Here is a 20,569-nt window from a genome sequence, read left to right as displayed (position 1 = left end):
CACAACCACCCCCACTGAGACAACAATAACAGATAAAATACCTGTTCCACTCTGTCTAAACAAGTAAACCCAGAGATGTTCCCTCATACATAATCTTATCTGTAATAACGAGCTAACAACTACCCAGGCAACCAAGAGGAAGGATTTTGACAGGCCTGTGTGCTGGTAAAGGTAATACACAAAGAGAGTACTAGGGGAATGTGATTTTGACTCCCTCTATTAGGCAGATAACTTTAATATAGTATATTTCTATAAATTAATGCATTACAGTCATTAGGACACACATAAAGGCAGCACAGAACTTTTAAAAACAACAAAAGCACTACTAACTTTGTGCCAAAATAAGTCAAACAAAAATTATGCTCTGATTTCTCTTTCTGAAGATAGTTACCACATTCCCACTGAAATATAGATGGGCAGATTTACTATAAACCACAATCAAATATTTGACACCAAACAATCCAAAGGCCACACAGTAATCCACTTAACAATCACACTGACATCTATATTAAGTAGCAAGTACACAGGGCTTGTAGAATTAATCACCACTTCCCAATCAGCCACAACATAGAGGATCCTTTGCTTGCCAAAGGGGAGCACCACATACATGAAGGTGGATATGAGCTTTATCTCTTTCTGGTCCAGTTCAATCAACTATTTTGGGATCAAGAAAAAGAGCCAAAGCCACTGAATTACAGACCTGGCTTCTAAAGCAAACTTGTTAACTATCCAATCTTCATACTATTAAATGAATTTCCTTGCAAATTCCCACAAGCAAGCAAATTAACCAAAGTAGGTTATCTTTCTACAATGTTATATATCAATCATATCTCAATAAAACTGGGGAAAAAAAAACCTGCAACCAAGCAGGTATCTTTCCTGAAACTTTCTGAAGGGCTTATTATGTGTCACATCCACATTTTAAAACCCTTCATTTATAAAGAGTTTACATAACCAGTAATGATATCATTAACTATGGCTGAATGAAAAAGTAAATCTCCAAATTTCAGACATTAGAAGCTTTTCTTTTTTTACTTTAAATATTTTAATATAATATTAATTAATAATAATAATAATTAATATTATTAATTATTTTAGATTATTTAATTAATTGCCATTATGTAATTCCTTTCCTCACACTTATTTTCATGCATTGTTTATAATACACTGGTTTAATCAAGCTAAATTATTATCTGTAATAAGTCAAAACTAAATTAGACTAATGTATTAGAAAACAAAGTTGCAATCTAACCATCACATAATATTTTATGTGGATTCCATTTATAAAAAATGAGCCTTAAACAAGCTCATTAAAACAAAGTAGTTTATTTTGCCAGTAATTTGTAAAATTTAAGCAAATAAGTATATAAACTAGGTTCATATATTTACCAATTAAGTTGTAAAAATATTATAAAAATAATATATGTGATGAAGCTATTTTTTTAAAAAGATTCAAACCATTAAAATGAATACTGTCATAAGAATACTGTCATAAGAAACCAGAGATTTTAGGTTTCAAACTGGAGTTTTTCCAAAATCAATCCATTTCCAAGAACTGGTGACCAAAGCCTAAATGATGATGTGCCATCTGAAAAAGTCTTTGATGCAACAGTCTTAAGTGTGACAAGAAGTCCTACTGTTAAACAGTTTTACTTGACAAAGAAATATTTGTTCTATTTGAATAAAACATTCTTTGAATATTATTCCAAGGGCATATACTGTACATGACTTTTGTGTAAAGAACACATTAGATTCACCACAAACATAAAAAACCTTATTAGAATTTTTCCTATACAAAACAGTTTTCAACTAGCCAAGTATCAAATAGCCATCCACAAAATTCTCACTTTCATTAATAGAGTTGCTATCTTTGCTTTCACATAAAAATAAGATCAGTGAAATCAGAAATCATACCAAACAATAAATTCTACCTGCATTCAATATTAGCAACATATTCCTGTAATCTGTCCTCTCGCCTTCAATCCACAAGACTATACCAATCTAAACTATGAAAACTCCATGTTGGCCTAGTTCCAACACTGACCTCATATCAAAATAGAAAGAAACATTTTATAATAGTCCAACAGCTGATCTTCCAACTATTGCATCAGACCCAAGATATAGTATAAGGTAGAAGGTTATTTTTCTTCTCTTCCTCTATGTACCTGTATATCATTAATCATTTCCAGGGAAACACTATTACTTCTTATAAGTAAACCCTGACCAGAAAATTGAAGAATGTGGTCATAAAGGAGAGAGTTTTAAATTTAACATCGCTGCCTCAAATCACCCATTCTTACTTAGCTACAGCCGAGGAAGGACTTTAAGAAATAATGAAAACCATGAAAAAACACTATTTAATGTTCTGGTCCTTTTAAAAATCAATTTTCAACAACGTAACAAGTGAATTATCAAATAGCAAATATTTTAGCCATGCTATTATTCTATATTAAAGAAATTAAGGTCCCCACACCTATTCCACTAAAAGATAATTATATTTGTTACTCTATAATTTCATTATCTTATTGTTATTGCATTATTCTGTTCGCAACTCAACTATACCTCTACAAATATACTTGATAAGTATTCCATTTCTACACAGAAACAATAACTGTCTTCCACATTTAAGTTCAAACTATAATGATGTTTTACTAATCAAACTACAATAACAGTTATACATCAGACCAACGCTCAATTATACCTTGCACAAAAGATACAAATAAATAAAAATCTGTAAGTACTTACCTACAGTTGGGAGGAGGGTCCAACGTAATCTCTGCAAGTTCCTTCTGAATTCTTTAAAATAAAGACAAAGTTATGTTAAAATGTCTTTATTGTCTTAATAGTTCACTAAAATGTTATACTTTAACACAAATATTTCCCATTCGTATGCTTTTTTAAAAATACTAATACTATATAAATCATCATATACAATAATAACCAAGCCATAACTTCTGTCATGATTTTGGCAATGCACCTACAAAAGGTAAAAGGATTGGCCGTCATCAGTACACGCACCCTGTAGAAGCAACACTAGAAACTTCATCTAACCAGGACACCTGGATGGCTCAGTCAGTTAAGCGTCAAACTCTTAACTTCCGTTCAAGTCATGATCTCCGGTTTGTGAGCTCAAGCCCCATGGCAGGCTCTGTGCTCAGCAGGGAGTCTCCTACTCTCTCTCTCCTTGTGCCCCTCTGAACAGCTAGCCAGCTCTCTCTAATATAAATAAATCTTTTTTAAAAAGCTTCATTGAACAACTGATAATAACCAAAATTTCTAGTTTAAATTAGATACCTTTGCCACATTATTTATAGATCATTCCGACTTCTGATTTAGAACATCCCCACATATTCTCTGCTCTGCAGAGAGCCTGCTTCCACCTCTCTCTCTATCTGTCTGCCTCTCTGCCTGCTTGTGATCTGTCAAATAGATAAATAAAATCTTAAAAAAAAAAAAAGAACATCCCCACATAAAATGGAAAGTGATTATTAAGTTGAATCCAAGCATTCTAAATGATCCAATCAACTGGTGAAGAAAGAATTATCAGGATCTCATTCTAACACCTGAAACTGCTATATATATATATATATACATATATGTATATATATATGTATATATATGTGTATATGTATATGTATATGTAATATGTATATATACATATACACATATATATATATATAAAATATAAATGGTATTCCTCTCTGAAGCCTCTAGGTTGGAGAAGATTGAGACTTTCCAATCTGACACTATCCCTTTTGCAAGAACTATCCTAATAATACGTGGATAATCATCTTAATGTCATTGCATTGCAAAAAGAACTTTTTAAAAACCTGCTTTTGTGCTCATGTTATTTTTTAACTTTTGATTTTTAACTGCACCTAACCTCTTATATATATATATATATATATATATATATATACACAAAGGCTTAACAGTACTACATTGTTTTATAAGACCAAGCAATGTCTTAACTATCATTCAGCATTATTAAACATAGGCTTTGTTAAAGCAAATACAAAAAAATTCTCAAAATCCCACTTCTTCTCCTTTGCTTTTTAAATATGAGGATTTGCTAACTGGATACCTGCTATTTGGTAATTATTGTGATAGTGAATGGATGATAGGTGACTAAAGTACCTTAAAAAATAAGAATCTGAACAAAAACATTTACTATCAAACAATTTCATTCCACATTTTTTTCAATACAACAAATGAAAATAAAGAAATAGACATGACTTGTCCAAGAGGATTAGCTTTAATTTCCTGAAAGAATTGCATGCTACGAACACAGTTTTCACTTTTCTAAGCCATTTGATTCAAGGCTGGGGAAGCATTATGAAGCTGAGCAAGACTAGTAAGTTCAAAACCAAGAAAACGTTCATTTTAATTCTGCTCTACCATTAACTGAGAGTTCTTGGATAAAAAGACTGCTCAAACCTGCATCTTCTCCCTCAGCCTTATTTTCCTATCTTATAAAATGAAGAGGTTTATTTTCCATACTATAAAATAAATAGGTCAACTAGGATTTGTTTTATCTTTAAAACATATTTCTTCTAATATGGATTCTGCGATGTGTTCATAAAATATATACATCCCAGGGGCGCCTGGGTAGCTCAGTCAGTTAAGTGTCAGATCGTGGATTTGGCTCAGGTCATCATCTCATGGGTCCTGGCATCAAGCCCATGTAGGGCTCCATGCTCAGTGGGGAACAGACTTGAAGATTCTCTCCTGGTGCCCCTTCCCCCAACCACACATGGGCTCAGGGGCACAGACTCACCCTCACTCTCAAATAAATAAATATTTTTTTAAGTATATACAGCCCATAATTAAATGAGAAATCTCAAGACCTGATAATGGTGAACACCCTTTATGAATTTCATACAGAAGTAAAAAAATAGGTACTTCAAAACTAAACCAAGTAAGTCCAGATTAATGATAGCAAAATAAGCACACACACATTCACCTCCCACTCCTTCAAGACCCCACTTAGAGCAGGTAGGAAAGCACAGGGAGGCAAAATACTGAAAGTGCAAAAAGGAGTAAACAGCAAGAGAAGGAAATGAGAATTTCAGTGTATTTTTGGAAGACAAAGTAGACAGGTGTAAACTAAACAGGTTGAGACAGCCAAGAGGGGACTGCAGAGTGCTTAAGAATATAATAAAGACACATTATTTAAGGGAAGTGGGAAGAAAGACAACCAGAAATTCCAGAAGAAAAACACCTGTGTTGGGGGTACCCAGGGTCCTGGGATCAAGTCCCGCATGGGAGGGCAGGCGGGGGTGGGGTGGGGGGGGGATATCTGCCAGGCGGGGAGCCTGCTTCCTTCTCTGCCTGCCTCTCTGCCTACTTGTGATAAATAAATAAATAAAATCTTTTAAAAAAATAAAAGAGAAGAAAAAGAAAACACCTGTGTTAGAAAACCATAGATCAAATATGAAGGAAACTAAAATGTAAAACTATTTTAATCAAGTAACAAATGTTAAGGGGGAAAAAAGAGAGATTTGACCTATCTAGCCTAATGTTACGACCCACTGGGTATTCTAGAGATCATGATATTGAATTTGTAGGAAATCTAATCGTAAAATTCTATTTGGTCTTGCACTGAATATTTTGTGATAGTAAATGCACTGGCAATTTATTGGTCTTTTACTTATAAACAACACAAAGAAGATGCATTGTAGTTGTGCTATGCAATGTAAATACTACTAACCTTCAAGGTGTAAAATTAAGTGTACCTAACTGAAACCAGTTTGAGAAGATGGAGAAAGAATGAAGGTATTAATATCTCCATTTTACAAAGTAGGGAACCAAGAAATACTGTTGAAAATTGAAAGAATAAGAAATAATGGCTTAAATATACGATTTAGTTATGAAAGACATCCAATACTTTTTTTTTTTAATGTAACTACCATTAACTGGGAGGAGGAAAAGGGAATGAAGAGTAGGTAAACAAGCTACATCCTCAAATTTCATAGTAAAGAGTCAAAAGATATTAAGTTAACAATTCAACAAACAGGTTTAAGTATTCTATATAATTTGTTATGCAGAAACACCAACAGAAGGACTAAAATCAGAGATGGTGAAAAGAGTTTGGTTCAAGGGAATAAGCTGGGATAGGGAAGGTATTTGGACAGAAAATTGTTGCTTTCCACTAAAATGTCTCTGTATTGCTTAATTAGTTACCAGAAACATGAATAACATCTATGAATTGTTTTTAAACCAAGAGGATCAAAAAAACAGCCATTCAAAAGAGCAAGATTAAATTGTCAAAGAAAGCTTTTTAATAGAATTTCTATGGGATTTTCAAATAACTCATCTTGTTCTATGCTTATACCATCCCTCTGGGTTTAAAAAATTGATAAATCACGGGGCGCCTGGGTGGCTCAGTGGGTTAAGCCGCTGCCTTCGGCTCAGGTCATGATCTCAGGGTCCTGGGATCGAGTCCCGCATCGGGCTCTCTGCTCAGCAGGGAGTCTGCTTCCCTCTCTCTCTCTCTCTCTCTCTCTCTGCCTGCCTCTCCATCTACTTGTGATCTCTCTGTCAAATAAATAAATAAAATCTTTAAAAAAAAAAAATGATAAATCAGGGGCACTTGGGTGGCTCAGTAGGTTAAGCATGTGACTCCTGATCTCAGCTCAGATCTCAATCTCACAGTCATGAGGTTAGCCCTGCACTGGGCTCCAGGCTAGGCATGGAGCCTACTTAAAAAAAAAAAAAAAAAATTGATAAATCATAATTTTCTATCAAATAATTCTATAATGGAACTCGAACCCCTCCATGTCTATAATTCCAGATCTAATTATTCAATATATAAAGCAATTTACTGATAAACTTGACAACTCTAAGCAGTGAGTCTATATATTAAAATGTATTTTGTGCCACACCTAAGAATGGTTGTATTTCTCTTGACAGAAAAGATAATACTAAGAACTGCTATTTAAACAGTTGCAAGATATCCTGCTGCTTTTAATGACAGCAATTCAATTCTTTCTCAAAAGTTGTGATCATGGGGGGCGCCTGGGTGGCTCAGTGGGTTAAATCCTCTGCCTTGGGCTCAGGTCCTGATCTCAGGGTCCTGGGATCAAGCCCCACATCGGGCTCTCTGCTCAGCAGGAAGCCTGCTTCCTCCTCTCTCTCTGCCTGCCTCTCTGCCAACTTGTGATCTCTGTCAAATAAATAAATAAAATCTTAAAAAAAAAAAAGTTGTGATCATGGTATGTATTAAGATTCTCAGTCTTGATGTGGGGAAAGTAAGGAGGCAACTATTTCAGAAACTGTCCCTTAGGTTGAAGAAAAATGAAAAAGTATTAGTAATTCATACTTACAGCCTACCTTTCGCATGATGATCTTAGTCTACTAAAAGTGAACTAAATAAATCTCACAGAATTCTCTAAGTATTACTGTTTTATCATTTCCCATTTAAAAGATAAGGAAACTAAGGCTAGTTATTGTACCCTGGTAACATGAAAGGCAGGCAATTATCTTGCTAAGTCAAACAAACAAAAGGCCTCTCTCTTATCAGAACTTTTAAGACAAAATTATTTCTTCAGACATAAATCAACTAGACAATTGCTTAAATTCCCAATTTCTATCTAGCAGTGCCACTTCTTTGGTTATTATGATACAGAAGTCAGGAACTGCACATAAGTATTGAGACAAGTCAGAAGCAAAATACAAACTAAATTTCAGTTCGTAAGACAACCTAATACCTTAGCTATTCCAGAAATGGGAAGAGTCCTGCACGTGACGGTCATTTGCTAAAAAGAATGGAGTGGGAGGAGGGGAAGTGAAATAACAATCATGATTTATTTAGACTTACATGAAGAATATGGTATCAAAATTATACAAAATGAAGAAAATATGAAGTGCTCATTTTAACAACACATTGGATTAATGGTTCAGAAAAATGAAGCAGTAAGTACTGACATGTTTAAAACACACACACAGATTTCAGGCTAAAGAAAATTCAGTAACTCGTTCAGGTCCAAGTAGAACAAGAATATTTGGACATGGCAATTCACAAAGGTATTTTCTTAGTAGTTACTTTAAAAAAAAAACAAAAACAAAAAACAGGGGCGCCTGGGTGGCTCAGTGGGTTAAAGCCTCTGCCTTCGGCTCAGGTCATGATCCCGGGGTCCTGAGATCGAGACCCACAAGGGCTCTCTGCTCAGCGGAAAGCCTGCTTCCCTCTCTCTCTCTCTGCCTGCCTCTCTGCCTACTTGTGATCTCTGTCTGTCAAATAAATAAATTTAAAAAAAATCTTTAAAAAAACAAAAAAAACAAAAAACTTCATTCCACCAAAATTACTTTCTATATTCCTCTATGGACTGTATTCCTTGATCACCTGAGAACTCTTATTCTAACAGAATGAACTGGTCAAAACCCTTGAAAATGAAATTATTCTCGGGAAAAAAAAAATCACACCATTAATTACTAAACTATTTTAAACTTCAAAGTAGTGGGCACCTAGGTGGCTCAGTTGGTAAGAATCTGCCTTCGGTTCAGGTCATGATCCAAAGGTCCTAGGATTGAGCCCCGCACTGGGCTCCCTGCTCAGTGAGGAGCCTGCTTCTCCCTCTCCCCCTCCCCTTGAGCATGTGTTCATGCATGTGTTCTCTCTCTCTCAAATAAATAAAATCTTTAAAAATAAATAAATAAATGTCAAAGTGGTATCAGAATTAACCTAGAAAACAGAGTCATTGCAAATAGTAAGCCTAAAGTTTAATGGCTGAATGATGATCTGTGATTTTTAAGATATCTTCAATTAAATGATTTTGCACATCAACTGTAAGACTCATCCTAATTTCAGAAACATTAAAAAGTTTGTATATGTACATTTAGAACCAAGAAGATTAAGTACAAAAGATTATCTATCTACATTAGTTTTCTAATGTAGAAAACTAAGAGCTGATATAATAAAAGTTGATGCTGGAACGTACAAGAATCCACCTTCCAACCTAACAAAAATTTAGTCTAAAACCAAACAGCATTCATTCCTAAAACACTCTATATGTCCAGTAAAATTACAATGTCTAAAGTTAATCTGGAATAAATGTGACTTAAAATTCACATTTATAGATGTATCAACACTTGAAAGTAGTGCAGTCAATTCAATGACAAGCTCAAAATAGTTATTTTATTCAACTGACTCATAAATTTAATAAAATCATCAAAACTTGTCAGTGCCAGACATAGTCCAACTACATACTTGCGAATATAACAGGAGTGATACAGACATTATCAGGAGAACAGACCATGATAACAGCATGCCAGTGTTTTAAGAAACAAATTCTTGCCAAAGAGCAAAAATTGATCAAATATGTAACTATAATCTTCCTCTTCACTCAAAATAGATGAAATTAATTTATGCCATTGTTTAAATAAAATACCCACTTAAATGTTTCCTGTACCCTACCCTATATTACTTTTCCATAATACTTGAAAACTGAGATTTTTTTTAAGAAAACATGTTTCTACACAAAATCATTTAGTTCTTCAATTATAGCACATTTCATGCAATTGAACACCTATGTGCAAAGTGCTTTTCTTGAGTGACTATAAAATGCATATAATCACAGCATCTGAGTATTTCTAGTTTAACACTATGTCCTCAAAGGCTAACATATATTTCATTGTCCTAAAATTTATCAAGTGAGCTTGAAAAATATCTACAAGACTTTAACTGGCACAAAGACTGACAATGACAGCATTGGTGTATGAGACCTTATCAGATGCCAAATAAATGCTTTATCACATTTAGTTCTCACAACAGCCCTACGAAGACAGTACCATTATTATCTCCATTTTACAGAAAAGGAAACCTAGGATTAGAAATGTTAAACTAGGGGCGCCTGGGTGGCTCAGTGGGTTAAGCCACTGCCTTCGGCTCAGGTCATGATCCCAGGTCCTGGGTTCGAGCCCCACATTGGGCTCTCTGCTCAGCGGGGAGCCTGCTTCCTCCTCTCTCTCTGCCTGCCTCTCTGCCTACTTGTGATTTCTCTCTGTCAAATAAATAAATAAAATCTTTAAAAAAAAAAAAAAAAAAGAAATGTTAAACTATGGGGGCACCTGGGTAGCTCAGTGGGTTAAGCCTCTGCCTTTGGCTCAGGTCATGATCTCAGGGTCCTGGGTTCGAGCCCCACATCGGGCTCTCTGCTCGGCAGGGAGCCTGCTTTCCTCTCCTCTCTCTGCCTACTTGTGATCCCTCTCTGTCAAATAAATAAATAAAATCTTTAAAAAAAAAAAAAAAGAAGAAGAAAAAAGAAATGTTAACTTATGTATCTAAGATCACAAGGCTATTTGCCAGAACGTATAATTAAACCCAGACCCCACCTCTAGAATCCAAGCTCTACACTGCTTCTGATAAACTTTCTCCTATAAAATGACACCAAATGGAAAAGACTTCTCACCTGAATAAAAACCAATTAATGATAATAAATTGGAATTTCATTTTGAAACTACCTCTAACTTTGAATCTTCTGATTAGTACTGGGATCTTAATATCCATGGAAGATCCAATCCCTATAATAAACTCTGGTTCTAAGGAAACCAGTAAATAAATACTATGACCTTCCTACAGTAGGCACTGTAGATATAATGATGAATTTAAAAGATGCCCTCATGATTCTCAATTTTTTTCTCAGTTGTAAGAACTTAAGCAAAGATGACAAAAATAAAATAACTTCACTATCAACTAAATCAGGGGAAAGGAAGAGTGAAGAATTAAACTTTTTCTTTTAACTTAAAAAACCAGCAGGGAAGCAGCATTTTTATACTTAAAACATACAGTAAATGATTTAATCACTTCAGATACTGAAACCCGTAAAACACCTGGAGATCTTCTAGAGGAAGGTCATAAATCACAATTTTAAAATCACAGATTACAGGGGTGCCAGGGTGGCTCAGTTGGTTAAGCATCTGCCTTCGGCTTAGATCATGATCCCAGGGTCCTGGCACTGAGCCCTGCATCAGGCTCCCTACTCAGCAGAGAACCTGCTTCTCCCTCTCCCTCTACCCTCCCCTCGGCTTGTACTCACTCTCTCTCTCTCTCTCTGTCAAATAAATGATTAAGTCACTTCAGATACTGTCACCCATAAACTACCTGGAGATATTCTAGAAGAAGGTTCTATGATTTAGTAGCCTTGTGATCTTAGATACATAATTTAACATTTCTAATCCTGGGTTTCCTTTTCTGTAAAATGGAAATAATGATACCATCTTCATAGGGCTGTTGTGAGAACTAAACGTGATAAAGCATTTATTTGGCATCTAGTAAGATCTCATACACTGATACTGTCATTTATAGACTTTGTCCAGTTAAAGTCTTGTAGGTATTTTTCAAGTTCACTTGATAAATTTTGGGAAAATGAAATATATGTTAGCCTTTGAGGATGCAGTGTTGTTAAAATAGCAATACTCAGATGCTGTGATTATATGCATTTTATAGTCACTCAAGGAAAGCACTTGGCACATAGGTGCTCATAGGTGCTCAACTGCATGAAGTGTGCTATAATTGAAGAACTAAATGATTTTGTGTAGAAACATGTTTTCTTAAAAAAAACCTCAGTTAAACATCTGCTTCAGTTCAGGTCACGATCTTGGGGTCCTGAGATGGAGCCCAGCATCAGGCTCCCTGCTCAGCAGGGAATCTGCTTCTCCCTCTGTTCTTCCCTCCCACTCATGCCCTCTTTCTTTCTCAAATAAATAAATAAAATCTTAAAAAAAAAAAAAATCACAAATTCATAAGAATGAATCTGTCAGCAGAGGGACTCCTTCAGCCAAAAAGCAATTCAGACAATACTTAATACTTTAACCAATGCAATAATACCAATTTCTATTATGTGCCAGCCAGGCACTGTCCTGGATTCTTTACACACACCATCTCAAAACTACATCTTATCCCCTACTTAAAAAAGGATGGGGAGGACTAGGTTTGAATATATAATCTATACCTGCTTTACACACTGCAGTAAGATAAAGTAAAAGACGATCCACGTATGTGAAAAAATTGATGCAATCCTCAGATTCACACATGATACATTAATCTCTCCTAAGCAGAATTTGGTCTTTTGATACATCACTCAAGAAACGGGATTTTGAGGGTGCCTGGGTGGCTAGTCATTAAGCATCTGCCTTTGGCTCAGGTCATGATCCCAGGGTTCCGCATCAGGCTCTCTGCTCAGCAGGAAGCCTGCTTCTCCCTCTCCCACTCCACCTGCTTGTGTTCCCTCTTGTCACTGTCACTCTCTCTCTCTGTCAAATAAGTAAATAAATAAATAATCTTAAGAAAGAAAGAGAATTTTGAAGGATTTTGCGGTGGTACTCCCAACAGGGGGAAAGGCAGGGCTTCAAGAAGGAGTCTTTGCTAACAAGCAATCATGGGAGAACTGAGCACGGAGCCAGGAAAAGCACTATCTAGACCCCACTCCCCACAGACCTAGCCAGCCCATCCTCTCCCTTTTCTGATAAGCTGAAGATGCCATGTGGAAACCCTTACTATCAGAAGCTGAGGAACTGAATTTCAGTTTTCTTGTGCATATGCAGGCACAGTCTGTATCTGAGTATCTCTGACCCACCCACCCCAACCTCCTTTCTTTCATCTAAATGTCATATTTTCTCCTTTCTTACCTTTCTTATCCATACTAACTCCACCTCCCCATTTCCAAGCAGCAGGTCATTTTGTGTTTTGGCCAGGCAGCAGAGGGGTCATGTCAGCCAGCTAAAGGCCCTCTGGACTTGTGCTGTGACAGCAAAAACAAACAGAACCCTTTCCCCACACTGGCATGTTCTAGTACAAAGGCTTAAAATTTGAGGCTATCTGCCTTCCACACAACTCCTTCCTCAGAAGTCAGGGATCAGCAACACACTTTCGGGAAAGGTATGACTACCACAGTCCCTTGGAATGAGTTGCTGACCACTCATGATCACTCCAACATCTCTACCTAGAAGCTCATGTTCCACATGGAGGCTTGAGAAGGTTCTTCCTGATCCTGAGAATTTATTAGGCCGGAAGGAAATTGACTAGGCCAAAGGTCTGCTAGACTGTAATGGTTTTTGGTCTTCAGGAAAGGACCCCTTAACCCAGACAACCCAATAAAATATAAAACTATCATTCAACACTCAGACATTCCTCTATGCCTAAAACTTACAAAATGCCTTCATTATGCTTCCTATTTGACATCTTTTAAAAGGTATTAGAACAAAACAAGAACATTAAATCACAAAATCGGGAAAAACTGTACTCAATCTAGTTTACTCTTAAATTATTTTCCAAGAGATATTCTATAATTAAACAATATTAAAGTTTATGTCTCTCATAAGCAACTGATGTGGCAATAGAGAATCATTCAAGTATCTACCTTCCAGATCTATTGTCTAGAGAAAAAAAAAAAACATATCAAGATGGACCCACTGCCTAATACAATAAAACCAAGATGTATTTGTCAAACTTCAGCATTTCTAACTTTACTAATGGGGAGTAGTAGAAAACACACATCATTCAACAACTATTTTAATAGAATCCTACTCCCTGTCCTGTGATTCAGAAAAGAATAAAATATTTATAGTCAAGTAAATCAAACTATCACACTTTTACACACATTTTCCTATATATGCTCAATTAATAATACATAAACACACACAATGGATATATATATTTATGGATGTGCCATTCTGGATAACTGACTTTAAATATTAAAAAATTCATACTGCCTACAATTAAAACACTGTAAAAGAAATAATCTTGAATAAGAAAAAAAATCCATGAATGTCATGGTCCACACCCCAGAAAAACAACTAAATACAACACAAAGATAGAACTTAAAACCATAAATTGATACTAAAACTTTTCTAAAAAGGGTATAGTAATTGAGGTACCTTTTAGCACTAGTTGACAATTTAGCAGCTGTTTTGCTGGATATTTTTCCCTCCTTTTTCTTGGGCTGAACTTGTTCTCTTTCTGGTTCTTGCTGAACACTTTCACGTTGGTCTCCATCAGAACTTCCTCCACTAGTGCTTGGGCTGTCATCAACTCTTTGTGCCTCAGTGGACATTTTAGATCCTGGATTGAAAATAAAAAATCAATTATTTAGTTATGGGAGGACTACCTCTAGAATAGAGAGAAAGTAAACCTCAAAGTAGAAGCAAAGCTAATATACAATGAATACGGTTGCCACTTACAAATCAGCTTTGGGAGTTGCCAAAACGTTTCTCTCAAAATGTACCTAGGGAAAAAAAATGAAAACCACAAAATATACACACAAAATGTTCACAGTAACATTATTCATAAAGCTTGGGCACCTGGGTGGCTCAGTTGCTTGAGCGACTGCCTTCAGCTCAGGTCATGATCCTGGAGTCCCAGGATCAAGTCCCGCATCGGGCTCCCTGCTCAGCAAGGGGTCTGCTTCTCTCTCTGACCTTCCCCCTCTCATGCTCACTCTCTCTCATTCTCTTTCTCTCTCAAATAATAAAATCTTTTTTAAAAATTACTCATAAAGCTAAAAGAGGAAACAACTCAAACGTCCACTAATAAATGGATAAACCAAATGGTATACAGCCACACAATGGAATATTATTCAGCTGTAAAAAGTAATGAAGCACAATATGTACACACTACAACATGGATGAACTTTAAAAACATTATGCTAAGTGAAGGAAGCCGGTCACAAAAGATAACAAACTATATGTTTCCATTTACATGAACTGTCCAGAATAGGCAAATTCACAGAGACAGAGAAGTCGGTAAGTGGTTGCCAGGGACTAGGAATGAGCGAAAAATGGGTAAAGGAGTGCTAATAGGTATGAAGTATTCTTTTGGGGTGATGAAAATGTTCTTAAATTAGATAATGGTGATGTTGTACAACTCTAAATATTCTGAAAACTACTAAATTCAAATCCTCCAAACTAGTCAACTGTTATCTTATGGTAACAGAAGAACACAAAAGAACACATGATTCTAAATAAAAACTGAACCACGTGATGGTGTCAGCATTGATCAAGCAATATACCAAGCAAATGTGTTTCACAAGAAATGGACACTGTCTTGAGATGCTGAAGGACTCCCCCACCCCCCTTCCCAGCCTTGGATAAAATATCCCTAAAGGCTTTCAAATTCCCTTTGCTCAGAGTTCATGCTCCCCACACAGCTCTGATTATCAACTCAACTTTCTTAATACCTAGATATATAGCAGCAGCTATAACGTGGATAGCAGACACAAAAAATTCTAGTAAGTGAGAAGGGATATCCCTTCTCAACTGTCAACCCATCATAATCAATTTCTGAGTCTGATTTCTATGAACAGATCCCTTATGACCAAACTAGCTTAGAGTGTACTGACAAATTCAAAACGAAACTGACAAATCAATGTCCAGACTCTAAAGAGCCTTGTGCTCACCATGTTACTGTCACCTAATAACCACTTTGTAAAAGAAAGTACCTCAAATAAAGCACTGGTATTTATTACTATAATTAGTCTAAATATATAGCTAGTTGACAATGAAGAAAATTCATCATCACCCAAGATTTAACTTACAGCTTGCTCTAAATCAAAGTGATTTCATAATACAGATCTTTAATGGATTGAAATTTTTATGGTAAGACAAACCAAAAAGCAATGTAAGAGAATGGAAGAGAGGTGAACAGTCAATAGAAAATACTGAATGCCTTCCATGAGACGTCACACAAGCACACCATCACCCCCTCTCAACTCCAACACCCCATCCCCCATGCCAAACAAAATGGATCTGCACAAGCAGCTCTGAAACACATTGAGAGAAATCTGCCTGCTCTTCTACCTATTCCGTAAATGGAGAGCATCAGTCTCCACAGCTGTGACACCTTTTATGAGCACTAAAGACACTTAATAGAATACTGAAATTTTATATCAGTATGTTTCATGTCTAGCTCTAACAGTCCTAACATATTTCTTGCTTTTTTTTTTTTTTTTTCATTTTTATTTCACTTTAATTCTGACCCTTGGGTTTAACATTTTTTTTCTAGCTTACTTCTTTCAATTAAAATATATCACAAGTTTAAAATTTAGTAAGTATGTATATATAAGAGCATATTAGCGCAGATGTGCATGGAAGTCAGAAAGAGACCAATTCTCAGGGAAAGGTCCTTGGATATAGCAAAATGCTGTTGGCAATATTTTAAGAAATGTGGAATGAGTGAGAATTCATTTTATACATCCTAAACCAGAAGCAATCCATTACATGACAAATACAGGGAAATCTAAATGAAATGAAATTCTTTTTTACTGAACCTGGAGCCTCAGCTTAATAAACTATGCCCTCAGTTTCAGTTATATATTATATTAGTTATACACATTTATATATATACATTTATACAGTTATAGGTATATATATAGTATATATTCTTCTTAATGTTCTTATTTATGTACATTTGCATGCTAATAATGCAATGAGCATATAATTACTTGAAGGATTACTCAATGATTCAATCTGAGCCATAATCTGAAGCCCAAATTTCGAAAATTTCTTCAGAATATCAGAAAACTAAAACTAGTCTCTCTAGAGAACTACTGAAAAGTACTATTATGGGGCACCTGGCTGACTCAGTTGGTAGAGCATACAACTCTTGATCTCAGGGTTGCGAGTTTGAGCCTAATGTTGGGTGTAGAGATTACTAACTCAATAAATTTAAAAAGAAATGATTAAAAATATCCAAATAGGGAGTGAGTGCTAATAGGTATGGTGTTTCTATTTAAGGTGCTGAAAATGTTCTAAAAACAGATAGTTGTGATGGTTGCACATCCTTGTGACTATATACTGAGACCACTTAGTATACTATTTATTTTGAAAGGGTGAGTTTTGCAGAACATGGATTATAACTCCACAAAGCGGTTATTTAATAAATGGGCTTAGGTCTCAGTATGTTTGGCTGATGGAGTTTAGAAAATTGACAGATCAAGAAATGAATGGAGAAGTGTTGAATATGTGGATACTAAAAGAACGCCAAGAGGGTAAGTATTAGAAGAAATCCTTAAGGAAAATTCTTAAATTGTAATACATATATAGAACAGTACACAAATGGTGAGTGTTGGCCAATGAGTTGTCATGTACTGAACACACTTGTGTTACCAGTATCCAGGCCAAGAAACAGAGCATATTTATCTCTCCTGTCACTACCCTAACCTCTAAGACCACATCTTGTCCATCTTTGAACTTCACATAAACTGTAGGATGATATATACTCTTAAGTTTCACTCCTTTCCATAAAGAGAAACCCAAATAGACGTATAATTTCTATAGTTTCACCATACAGAAAAAATTTTATCCACTTTTGACCTCACTTTATTTCATCCAAATGTTAATGTAAAATGATTAATTCATCAGAGACCACTAATAAACACTACAGAAACTTTTAGAAACAAAGTTTTCATATCTTTTTCAAATATCAAGAGTAAGGCAAATTTCCACTGATTTTGGTCTTTAAATGCCTAATTACAGAAAAAAGTATTAGGAAAAAAATTATTGCACCACTCAGGTGGCAACTAATTTTTATGAAGAAAAAGCAGTCTACAAGCATTTTAATTAGCTATAAATATAAAATTGGTGTTTTGTCTTTTTAAAGTATAAATGAATAAAAAGTCATGAATTAAAACTCTTTAAAGCTATATTCTAAATCAGCATTTTAACATTATCTTTAAGATTAATTCCTAATTAGCTAATTTGATCAAATCATCTAATCTAGAAGGAAGATAAATTTAAATTCCAGGGTTATAAACATAGAGCTCTTCTTCAATGATAGTTTCAAAGCTAGTAAGATATTTAAATCTACATTTTTAAATATAGACTCAAACTAAAACTTGGCTTCTAAACATAAAATAGATAGACTTTCCTCAAAAAATGTGTTATATTTAGAGTTTAGATATTGTTCCTTCTTCAACACACAAATTAAGCCTGTATTAGCTATGTACTCTATGTAGTAATTACAGTCCTGGAAATCAACAATATAGTAAATGAAATTCACTTGTTCCATAAAAATGAAATGATTCTGTTATAAACATAACTGATAAGTAAAAGCAACTATAGTAACTTCATAAATTTGATTACTATCCAGATAAGCCTTATAACTGTATTTTATGGTATAAAACTGCAAAAGCAATGTTCATTTGAGCTTTTACAACAAGAAAATGCCTAATTCTGTCATGTAATATCTTGTTATTTGTCTTCCTACTAAAATTTCTAAACTTTCTTAAAATGTAAAATAAAACACAATTTTTGAGGAAAAGGTGCTATGTTCTGGGGGAGATAAAATGGGATATGACATTATATGAAAACACTCCATCATCAGCATCAACCCACATACAAAACGCTAAAGAGCCAGAGCATCCAAATCGCTGAGACAATTATTTAAATCCCAAGGTCCAGACTGAATTATTACCACATATTCAGAAACACACTTAAAGAATAGAGGATAAAAAAAAAAAAAAAAACTAAGAAGAGCTTAAAATCTTTCCAAAGCGCTAGATAATCTCAAGGTAAGCCCTAGGACTTCCTTTTGTACTTTTAAATAAAAATATCTGAGTAGACTCTCAAGAATACACAATATAAAACGATGAATCTTGAAAACATGCAAATAGGTCTAACAGCCACCGAGCACAGGATGATGTCTTTCTAAAACGGCCTTAATTTCCTTAAGGGAAGATGGATTGGACATTTCTGGTTGGTCGTGGGGGGAAAAAAGCCACAAGAAGCTACGCTTTATCTTCATTAGAAATGGTAAAGGGCAAAAGGATCAAAACATTATGAGAGAAGAGGGGGAGAAGTGGAGGGAGGAGGGCCGAGGGAATCCAGTTTCAAACCAGGCCGGGGGGGGGGGGGGGGGGGGGGGGGGCTGCAGAGAAGAGACCAGAAAAAAAAAATGGGCTTCAGCTCCAAACTGTGACAAGCGCTAGGCTTCACAAAAGACCAATACAACACACACTTCACAACAGGGTATACACAAACACACCCCACAAGGTCTTCCCCAGGAGGGCCACGGGGGTGCCGCGGCGGGGGAGCCAGACCCGGCACTCACCGGGAGAGACACCATGTGCAGCAATTATGCAATTAGGGAAAATAGCAAAAGATCAAGCCGGGCACTTTCCACCGTGACATTTATCCAGTACTTTTGCAAAGACTTAGTTCCAGGATGCGGCTGGGAAAGGAAAGGGGCTGGGAGGGTGGCGAAGGATGGGGAACTGAGAACGGAAGGGGGTAGAAGATGGGCAGGGAGGGACGGGGGTGGGGTGAGAATGGAAGGGGGGAGGGGTGGAAAGGGCGAGAAACCGGGGCAAGGAGGCTCGCGGGAGGGGGCGCAGGGAATGGGGCAAGCCAGGGAACAGGGGAGAGAACTAGGGCGCAAGCGGTGTAAGCAGAGACCTGCGACGTGTAGGCAAGGTTGGGGGGGGAAGCCCGCCAGAGGGAGGACGCCGGGGACGGGGACGGATGGTGGGGGGGGCACCGGCGAGGCCCGGGCGAATACCTGAGGGAGGGGCGTCCGCGCAGGTCGTGGGCTCCAGCCCAAACGCGGGGAGAGAGGGCTGCGGGGGCGGGAGTGCTGGGAGGCCTCGAGGACGGGGTGTCCCCGCAGACCGTCTAGTCACCGAAAGCCGGACCCGCGCACCACGCACCCGGCCGCCCGGCCACGCCTGTACCCGCCGCGCTCGCGCCCGCCCGGACTCACCCTCAGCGCCTCCGCCGCCGCCCGCGGCCGTTCCAGCTCCGGCTCCCGAGGCTATTGCCCGCGGCTGCTGCTGTGGCCGCCCCTGAGTCCTGGAAAGTGAAGCCACCGCCTCCGTGAAACGCTGCCGCCGCCCGGCCGTCCGCGCGCGCGCCCGCGAGTGCGCGTCCCCGCGTGCCCGCCCGGGAGAGACCGCGAGAGCGCGAGCCCCACGTCGGCCGTGCCGCGCCGCGCGCCTCCCGGCACCCCAAGGCCGCTCGGCCCCGCCTCCTCCCCGCGCGCGGCCGCGAGGGGGCGGGGGCGGGCGCGCGCACAGTCGGGCTGCTCGGCCGGCCTGGCGAGGGGGCGGGGAGGCGGCGCGGAAAAGTAAAGTGACAGCCGAGTCCCGCAAGTGAGCAGCGGCGGGGGTGGGCGAGGGCAGTCCCACGGAGAAGCGAAGGCAGGGACACAGGAGAGGAGAGGGAAACAGAGGCTGACGAGACGACCTGAGGGGAAGGGACGCTGGGACCTTGACGGGCACGCGCATTAAAGGGAAATGTTGGCTGGGGGTGGTGGGAGTTGCCCTAAGACGGAACTGGGTGCGGCATTCTACGCCCATCCACTGCAGCCCTGGACTTCTCTCAAAGCGTCTGCAAAGTACGCTACTGGGACTGACCCTGCTGACATACCAGCCAAAACGCGGATGCACGGTGCGCACATGCACCCAAGATGAGTAAAGTTCGCACTATCCTGGAGAGTTCGCAAAGGCTAACCCAGACTCTACGCTACAGTGTAACAAGAATGTTCTGTCTTTTGGTTTGCCCTGGCCTAGAATATACACGGGTACCCACGAGCTCCACGCCGTTTCTCACGCCCTGGGATACTGGGGAGAGAGGTCAAAGG

General features: G+C 37.8%; 1 protein-coding gene across 2 annotated transcripts in view; it reads right to left on the bottom strand.

Annotated features, from left to right (window-relative positions):
- Positions 1–19,938, bottom strand: part of UBE2E2 (ubiquitin conjugating enzyme E2 E2) — a 369,362-nt gene extending 349,424 nt beyond the window's left edge. Inside the window, exons 1-3 of one of the 2 annotated variants that reach the window (XM_047737941.1) lie at positions 19,691–19,938; positions 13,876–14,059; positions 2,746–2,796 (exon numbers count right to left, since the gene is read on the bottom strand). In XM_047737941.1, the coding sequence (XP_047593897.1) occupies positions 2,746–2,796; positions 13,876–14,051 (227 nt within the window). In that variant the 5' untranslated portion in view covers positions 14,052–14,059; positions 19,691–19,938. The remainder of the gene's footprint in view (positions 1–2,745; positions 2,797–13,875; positions 14,060–19,690) is intronic. The other variant, XM_047737950.1, reaches the window with a different exon arrangement.
- Positions 19,939–20,569: the final 631 nt, after the last annotated feature.

The sequence above is a fragment of the Lutra lutra genome, chromosome 1 (assembly GCF_902655055.1).
Source record: "Lutra lutra chromosome 1, mLutLut1.2, whole genome shotgun sequence".
Taxonomy (NCBI): domain Eukaryota; kingdom Metazoa; phylum Chordata; class Mammalia; order Carnivora; family Mustelidae; genus Lutra; species Lutra lutra.
Note: the sequence above shows the minus strand (reverse complement) of the source record. Positions and strands in the feature narration are given on the sequence as shown.